At 33.0% G+C, this 9,836-nt stretch overlaps 2 protein-coding genes across 2 annotated transcripts in view; one reads left to right on the forward strand and one right to left on the reverse strand.

Annotated features, from left to right (window-relative positions):
* The window catches only part of LOC119575881 (protogenin-like), a gene marked incomplete at its 3' end in the record, with an annotated part of 47,711 nt that extends 43,289 nt beyond the window's left edge, over window positions 1-4,422 (forward strand). Inside the window, 4 exon segments of the mRNA XM_037923419.1 lie at window positions 1,358-1,491; window positions 2,575-2,717; window positions 3,459-3,589; window positions 4,235-4,422. Coding sequence (XP_037779347.1) covers window positions 1,358-1,491; window positions 2,575-2,717; window positions 3,459-3,589; window positions 4,235-4,422 — 596 coding nt within the window.
* A 2,916-nt stretch (window positions 4,423-7,338) lies between these two features.
* LOC119575882 (immunoglobulin superfamily DCC subclass member 4-like) overlaps window positions 7,339-9,836 on the reverse strand; it is a 2,642-nt gene continuing 144 nt past the window's right edge. Inside the window, exons 2-5 of the mRNA XM_037923420.1 lie at window positions 9,276-9,418; window positions 8,404-8,534; window positions 7,573-7,760; window positions 7,339-7,347 (exon numbers count right to left, since the gene is read on the reverse strand). Of these exons, the coding sequence (XP_037779348.1) occupies window positions 7,339-7,347; window positions 7,573-7,760; window positions 8,404-8,534; window positions 9,276-9,418 (471 nt within the window). The remainder of the gene's footprint in view (window positions 7,348-7,572; window positions 7,761-8,403; window positions 8,535-9,275; window positions 9,419-9,836) is intronic.

Consider the following 9,836-nt stretch of genomic DNA (forward strand, 5'->3'; position numbering starts at 1 on the left):
ACAAAGCACAGATAGAATTGACCAAAATCAGAATAAAGTTCCTGGATTGTTGAAATGTTACTGATATGAACCTGACTTACCAGATTACTGAAATTTATCTCTTATGCCAAAGATTTGTAAGTAGTTAACACTGTTATCCCTTCTCTACAGCTGTAGTAATTTATAGAAGTCTATATTTTGGACTCTTTGGGTAGCTAAGAGAGCAATGGCAAGAGGAAAAATATTGTAAAGATATTCTGTTTCCATTTCTTAACTATTTACCTTTAAAAAATTACTTGGAAATCGTGTATAAGCAAGAAAGATCCTTCACACCATTAGCTTGATTCCTATGTGCCCAAAATTTGGCTTGTCTTTTTTACAACTTATATAAATTTAAAGAAAAAGTTGATTTATCACTTATTGGTCTTTCTACGTTATATATCATGTTTCAAAATTTGGCTTGGATTTCATATTTTTTGTATTTTGTAACTGAAACCATGAAAATAGGAGATTCACTGGCCTAGAAAAGTTCCCATAAAATGTAAATGGTTTCTGGTTTCTCTTAATCTAAAGAAAAGGATAATTAAGGCTACATAAGTCTGACAGTGTGGTTATGGAGTTTGCAATGATCCACACACTAAAAAAAGTATGAAGTAGTCAATGCAATTACTACATCCATTAAGGACAAAGAAGAAATTCTGAAAAAGATTATGATTATATTTCACTTGAGAGGAAAATGGGCACGGAAGGGAAGAAAACCTTAGTTCATGTTCAGAAATTACAGAAATTAGTATATAAAGACAAATTAGTGAATAAGGAAAAATGTAATATAAAGTGTAAATTATTTTCTTGGTGATTTTTATTATACTTATAATTCATTTAATGTTAATGGAGTTGCAGTAGTTATCAGTTATTTATTCTAGTTTTATATAAAGCAAGGAAAATGAAAATATAGGCAAGTAACTGCTTATATGTATGATTTTTCTGGGGTTTGATATATCTGTCATCCATGATAGATGTGTCAGTAGTGATGCCCAGTGAAAAAAATTAATGAAAATCTGTTTAGTTATATTAGATTTGCTAAGGCAATCTTTGCTACATTGCCCTAGCTGAAGTCTCTCTGACTAAGGGTACTGTAAGATATTTTCCAACAAACCAAAGAAATAGTAGAGTGAGATTTTTGTGATGGTTAGCAAGTTCTTACATTAAGTATGTTGAAGTATCCTCTGTTCTCCTTCCTCAGACAACCTTTTAGTTCTAACTGTGCATAGTCTACACTTCCAACACTTTGTATTGAATGTATCCTCTAAAACTTATATTATCAATCATTCAATTGTTTGTCCTCCAGTGAAATTTAGTGAATGTTTTCCACTTGCAGAAGCTGATTGGTATGAAGTCCAGGTGAAGGCTGTAAGTGCCAATGGTGATGGCGAGCCGACTGTGAACGTGATTCACACTCGCCTCCCAAACCAAAGCACACAGTTTGCAAACACTACTTCCAGTATTGATAGGGTAAGTATTTTTCTTATGTAAGTGGAAATCTATGGTAGGCCAGTAGGTAATAGGGATATTCACTTGAGGTAAAGTTATATAATATATATAACATATTATATAATTATTAAGGCAAAGAAATGAATGTAACGCTTAACATTTTTCTTGGTGTAATTTCTAATAATAATAATTATTATTATTATTATTATTATTATTATTATTATTATTATTATTATTGTTATTATTATTATTATTATATGTATATTTTATGGTATGGTACTACCTAAGCTTGAACTTAAATTACTAATTACTTGTTTTTGTTGTTAATATATGAATTTTGACTCTAGCAAAATAGCAGACAGGTAATATTTATTTGAGCATATTGTTATTAAGCTTATGCACCCTTTTTAGAAAATTATTTGAAACTGCAAAATATTGGTCTATGTCCTTTTTTAACATTAGAGCAGTAACCAGTAATTAACCAATGGAGTGTAAAACATAGCTTATGCTGTGTTTACTTCTATCTTTTCCTCCTCCTCCTAATTGTTCTCCTTGTATTTCTTAATCTCACCTTATTCTCACTTTTTTCTTTTTCTTATTGTGTTGTTTTATATTCTAATTTTTTTGTAAACATAAATGGCTTTGGGAGCACGTAGTCACCAGTCACTTAGTCAGTTACTAGGCCTACCTTATCTTGCCTCTACTGTGGTTCTTGAATTTTTATAAAAAGTTTTCATTCTATTACTATTATTATTATAATGTCATAATATTCATGGTGATGTTGGCAATGACCATGATAATAATGGAAACAACACCTTTTTCTCAGAAATTTAAAAGTGAGGTAATTAAATAAAAAGAGGTATGCCTCTTAATTGACTCCTTGGTGTCTAAGCATTTGCAAAGCCATCTGGGTGTAAATAAAATTAATAAAATAGAACTACTGTGGACAGTTTAAATACCCAGTGCCAGTAATAAAGAAAAAAAATCAAAACACAGTAAGTGATACTGAAGATTACAGCTAGTTAGTTTTGATTTCTATTCTTTTCTCAACATTTTCAAAATTTCCATTACTTGAAAAAAATATTACAAAAATATGACTTTCAGCTGGAGGCAGATTCTCGGTCTCAGACAAGCGTTCACTTGTCCTGGAGAGTAACAGAAGGTCAGGATGGAGCAGCTTATTACACTGTCAAGTACCAGCAGATCACGCATTCACCAAATCCAGCAGAAGCAACATTTGTCCGCAGGTAAATTTTGGTGGAATTGGATATCATTATTCATTTAGTTTTCATAAAAGTATCATTTTTGTATTGTTCATTCATTTAGGTTTCATAAAAGTTTCTTTTGTTTTGATGGTAATAGCTTAGTATTTCAATATATCAGACTTGCAATTGAGCAAGGAAGTTCAGTCCCCATGTAACAACCTGCCAGTGGTTACATGGGGACTGCTTCTTCTATAACAAAGTATTATTAGTTGTCAAATCACAGTAGGATTCTAGACCTCTTCATACCTGAGTTAAGAGAGTTGGTTTATGGCTAGAAAATTGCTTTCCACCTATAATTGAAATACAGATATAAAGCTGCCAAATATCTTAACATGCAAAACAATTAGTTATGATGGAATTGCCTGTTATGGATACTATTTAGTCTTGAAATAACAGGGTAGTAGTAGATCTTTGGTGATAACACAACTGTATATATATGCTTCAGCAAGAGATCTTTATTTCTTTTAGATTTTCATTATTGTTGTAATTGTTGTTCTGTTGTACAAATAAAACTTGTAGATACAGCATCAGATGTTGATTAAATGAGCCATCATATTTCTTTTATTTCTATGTATGCTTTTGCTTCTTGAATTGAAAGTAGTTGTATTTTTGTTGTAAGCCAACTTTTGTAATTGAGCCTTGTAATAGTAATCAAAAAAGACATCATTAAAATGGACTTTGCATATCACTTTTAGATATACTAATCCTATCATTTTCTTGCAGTGACACTCCAGAGATTGTAATCACAGGCTTGAAACCATTCAGCACATATGAATTCAGTGTTCGTGCTCATGAATCAGAGAAGACATATGGCCCTTTTAGTCATCCTGTTCAAGCTATGACTATGGGTAACCGTAAGTATTACGTATTGTTCAGTAAGTATATGATGAATACAGGATTCTTCTTTTGTTTTTTGTAACTAGCTTAAGACACAAACCTAAAAAAACACAATTTCTGTCTTTCTCTTACTTAATACACATATTTTGCAAAAAATTTTACACAACCATACATGTATTCCACACATGTATTCCACATGCACACAAATGAACAAGCACATGCTTATTAACAAGAACACACATTGGACACTTGCATCTTTCCACACAAGGGTATTATGAGAGTGGAATGTTGCTTATCACATGAGGAATGGGCCTGGAAGACGAGGTAGAGCAGGCAACAACATTTCGGAAGTTTGCTCAAAGCTTTAAGATGATATGGAATCAAGTCACTAGTTTCGGGTTATAGAAGTAATAGAACATGGAATCTCTGGGCTATTGAGAGTTTTATAATACCTGTGTAAGGGTTTCCCAATGCCTTAAAGTAGATAGTTTAGCTTAAGATGTTTTCAGTTTGATACAAACATGTTTCCAAGAACATTTGCTTTGTGCTTGTGCAATTTGTTTTTATTCTGAAATATGAATTGTCCAATAATGCAGTGCCAGTTGTTACACTTCGTTAATTTCATATAGTATACACTATACAAGTGTCCTCTACTTTTCCAGTCCCATCATCACCAGAGGATTTCATGTATGAACCTACGGATGCTTCTACGATCCGCCTGAAATGGAACCCACCAGAACAGTTGACTGGGACTCTGAAGAAGTATGAAATTCTCTACAGTCTGGATAAGCAGAAGCCTTTATCTGAGTGGGATGTGCATGAGGTAGAGGGTGATGCCACGGCAGATACGGTGAGTAGTGTTATGATGATACATGGGAAGGGATACAGAGATATCTCATCACATTGATGATGATTTCATTATAATCATTAAGAATTATAGGTATCAGTGAAGTGGAGAAGGCATCAGGCAAGCATATATTTATAATTAGAGTCTTGTCTACATGGGAACTAAAATATAAATAAAATAGTTATATTTTATTGTTATACTGTATTAGCATTAATCCCCATGATCCAGATGATGTGATCATGTCATGAAAAAATTTGGTTTGAGGGCCAGGTGACATGAACATGCCATCATGAGAAAATCTGGCTGTGGGCTGAGGTGACGCAAACTTGCCATCATGAGCATTTTGGCTGAAGACCAAGGTGTTGGGAAAGACTCGCCACAAATGCACAAAAGTTATGGACTACTTAGAGATATGATATGGAGTCTGTGCAAGGAAAACAGTCTATTAGCATCTGGATAAAGTAAATCAATGGTAAAGGGGAGGCATAGAGTCTAGTCACCATAAGTCTAGTCACTGCACATGAGTGTTCACGTGCCCCTGGCCTACAAGCCATGCACTCATTAGAGGGGCTGCTCATGTAAACCTAATGCCCATATTTTGGACCATGTGATTCCCATGAAGCAACAAGATCCAATGTGTTAAAGAACTGTATTGTATATTTGAGTTCAAGATTTTAGAATTGAGTCTTGACTATCTATACCACAAATGGAAGTATACCTAGTTTTCTCTGCATGGATGACCTATTTTTTGTTCATCAAGGGAAAGTGTAATTCTGACCTAAGTAAAATGTACATCCAAAAATCCATAATCAATATGGCCTTAAAACACGCCACAAATTGGTTAGTTGAAATGATTATTGACAATTGAATTTGATGGTCCTTCAGATATGGCTTGCCCTACCCAAGTTAGATAATAGATAGAGATCATATTTTCAGTAGGTGGCACCCAGGAACACAAAGATAATAGATGAATAGGCCTGGGTCAGTAGTATCCTTGTTATTTGATGAGGTATTAACCCATCTGTGCCAGGCAACATCTTCAGACATTATCTCAAGAAGGACCCAGGGGCCGGGTCCTGTCTAGAATCTCAAATATGCCTTTAATTTTTCTTTCACTTATAACAGGGAATGTTCGCTTATCTGTTGTATAATACCATAGCAATGATAACAATCTTTTCATATGATGCCTTATTCACAAAATTGTAAGAAAGACTAGCCAAAAATTTTAATGAAATGAAAGTTACCATACGAAAGTTGCATATATATGTGTGTGTGTGTGTGTGTGTGTGTGTGTGTGTGTGTGTGTGTGTGTGTGTGTGTGTGTGTGTGTGTGTGTGTGTGTGTGTGTGTGTGTGTACATATATATATATATATATATATATATATATATATATATATATATATATATATATATATATATATATATATATATAATATTTATTTATATATATATATATATATATATATAATATAATATTATATATATTATATATGATATATATATATATATATATATATATATATATTATATATCTTATATACTATTATATATATTTATATATTTATTCTAATTATATTTGTTGTATTATAATATATTTATATATACATATATACATTATACAATATATATATATCTATATATTATATATATTATATATATATATATATGTATATATATATATAAAATATTCATAAATAAATATATATATATATATATATATATATATATATATATATATATATATATATTATATATATATATATATATATATATATATATATATATATATATATATGTATGTATGTACACACACACACACACACACACACACACACACACACACACACACACACACACACACACACACACACACACACACACACACACACATATATATGCAACTTTCGTATGGTAACTTTCATTTCATTAAAATTTTTGGCTAGTCTTTCTTACAATTTTGTGAATAAGGCATCATATGAAAAGATTGTTATCATTGCTATGGTATTATACAACAGATAAGCGAACATTCCCTGTTATAAGTGAAAGAAAAATTAAAGGCATATTTGAGATTCTAGACAGGACCCGGCCCCTGGGTCCTTCTTGAGATAATGTCTGAAGATGTTGCCTGGCACAGATGGGTTAATACCTCATCAAATAACAAGGATACTACTGACCCAGGCCTATTCATCTATTATCTTTGTGTTCCTGGGTGCCACCTACTGAAAATATGATCTCTATCTATTATCTAACTTGGGTAGGGCAAGCCATATCTGAAGGACCATCAAATTCAATTGTCAATAATCATTTCAACTAACCAATTTGTGGCGTGTTTTAAGGCCATATTGATTATGGATTTTTGGATGTACATTTTACTTAGGTCAGAATTACACTTTCCCTTGATGAACAAAAAATAGGTCATCCATGCAGAGAAAACTAGGTATACTTCCATTTGTGGTATAGATAGTCAAGACTCAATTCTAAAATCTTGAACTCAAATATACAATACAGTTCTTTAACACATTGGATCTTGTTGCTTCATGGGAATCACATGGTCCAAAATATGGGCATTAGGTTTACATGAGCAGCCCCTCTAATGAGTGCATGGCTTGTAGGCCAGGGGCACGTGAACACTCATGTGCAGTGACTAGACTTATGGTGACTAGACTCTATGCCTCCCCTTTACCATTGATTTACTTTATCCAGATGCTAATAGACTGTTTTCCTTGCACAGACTCCATATCATATCTCTAAGTAGTCCATAACTTTTGTGCATTTGTGGCGAGTCTTTCCCAACACCTTGGTCTTCAGCCAAAATGCTCATGATGGCAAGTTTGCGTCACCTCAGCCCACAGCCAGATTTTCTCATGATGGCATGTTCATGTCACCTGGCCCTCAAACCAAATTTTTTCATGACATGATCACATCATCTGGATCATGGGGATTAATGCTAATACAGTATAACAATAAAATATAACTATTTTATTTATATTTTAGTTCCCATGTAGACAAGACTCTAATTATAAATATATGCTTGCCTGATGCCTTCTCCACTTCACTGATACCTATAATTCTTAATGATTATAATGAAATCATCATCAATGTGATGAGATATCTCTGTATCCCTTCCCATGTATCATCATAACACTACTCACCGTATCTGCCGTGGCATCACCCTCTACCTCATGCACATCCCACTCAGATAAAGGCTTCTGCTTATCCAGACTGTAGAGAATTTCATACTTCTTCAGAGTCCCAGTCAACTGTTCTGGTGGGTTCCATTTCAGGCGGATCGTAGAAGCATCCGTAGGTTCATACATGAAATCCTCTGGTGATGATGGGACTGGAAAAGTAGAGGACACTTGTATAGTGTATACTATATGAAATTAACGAAGTGTAACAACTGGCACTGCATTATTGGACAATTCATATTTCAGAATAAAAACAAATTGCACAAGCACAAAGCAAATGTTCTTGGAAACATGTTTGTATCAAACTGAAAACATCTTAAGCTAAACTATCTACTTTAAGCATTGGGAAACCCTTACACAGGTATTATAAAACTCTCAATAGCCCAGAGATTCCATGTTCTATTACTTCTATAACCCGAAACTAGTGACTTGATTCCATATCATCTTAAAGCTTTGAGCAAACTTCCGAAATGTTGTTGCCTGCTCTACCTCGTCTTCCAGGCCCATTCCTCATGTGATAAGCAACATTCCACTCTCATAATACCCTTGTGTGGAAAGATGCAAGTGTCCAATGTGTGTTCTTGTTAATAAGCATGTGCTTGTTCATTTGTGTGCATGTGGAATACATGTGTGGAATACATGTATGGTTGTGTAAAATTTTTTGCAAAATATGTGTATTAAGTAAGAGAAAGACAGAAATTGTGTTTTTTTAGGTTTGTGTCTTAAGCTAGTTACAAAAAACAAAGAAGAATCCTGTATTCATCATATACTTACTGAACAATACGTAATACTTACGGTTACCCATAGTCATAGCTTGAACAGGATGACTAAAAGGGCCATATGTCTTCTCTGATTCATGAGCACGAACACTGAATTCATATGTGCTGAATGGTTTCAAGCCTGTGATTACAATCTCTGGAGTGTCACTGCAAGAAAATGATAGGATTAGTATATCTAAAAGTGATATGCAAAGTCCATTTTAATGATGTCTTTTTTGATTACTATTACAAGGCTCAATTACAAAAGTTGGCTTACAACAAAAATACAACTACTTTCAATTCAAGAAGCAAAAGCATACATAGAAATAAAAGAAATATGATGGCTCATTTAATCAACATCTGATGCTGTATCTACAAGTTTTATTTGTACAACAGAACAACAATTACAACAATAATGAAAATCTAAAAGAAATAAAGATCTCTTGCTGAAGCATATATATACAGTTGTGTTATCACCAAAGATCTACTACTACCCTGTTATTTCAAGACTAAATAGTATCCATAACAGGCAATTCCATCATAACTAATTGTTTTGCATGTTAAGATATTTGGCAGCTTTATATCTGTATTTCAATTATAGGTGGAAAGCAATTTTCTAGCCATAAACCAACTCTCTTAACTCAGGTATGAAGAGGTCTAGAATCCTACTGTGATTTGACAACTAATAATACTTTGTTATAGAAGAAGCAGTCCCCATGTAACCACTGGCAGGTTGTTACATGGGGACTGAACTTCCTTGCTCAATTGCAAGTCTGATATATTGAAATACTAAGCTATTACCATCAAAACAAAAGAAACTTTTATGAAACCTAAATGAATGAACAATACAAAAATGATACTTTTATGAAAACTAAATGAATAATGATATCCAATTCCACCAAAATTTACCTGCGGACAAATGTTGCTTCTGCTGGATTTGGTGAATGCGTGATCTGCTGGTACTTGACAGTGTAATAAGCTGCTCCATCCTGACCTTCTGTTACTCTCCAGGACAAGTGAACGCTTGTCTGAGACCGAGAATCTGCCTCCAGCTGAAAGTCATATTTTTGTAATATTTTTTTCAAGTAATGGAAATTTTGAAAATGTTGAGAAAAGAATAGAAATCAAAACTAACTAGCTGTAATCTTCAGTATCACTTACTGTGTTTTGATTTTTTTTCTTTATTACTGGCACTGGGTATTTAAACTGTCCACAGTAGTTCTATTTTATTAATTTTATTTACACCCAGATGGCTTTGCAAATGCTTAGACACCAAGGAGTCAATTAAGAGGCATACCTCTTTTTATTTAATTACCTCACTTTTAAATTTCTGAGAAAAAGGTGTTGTTTCATTATTATCATGGTCATTGCCAACATCACATGAATATTATGACATTATAATAATATATAATAGATGAAAACTTTTTAAAAATTCAGACCAACAGAAGGCATCACATAGAATATTATGAA

This window comes from Penaeus monodon, chromosome 8 (genome assembly GCF_015228065.2).
Source record: "Penaeus monodon isolate SGIC_2016 chromosome 8, NSTDA_Pmon_1, whole genome shotgun sequence".
Classification (NCBI taxonomy): domain Eukaryota; kingdom Metazoa; phylum Arthropoda; class Malacostraca; order Decapoda; family Penaeidae; genus Penaeus; species Penaeus monodon.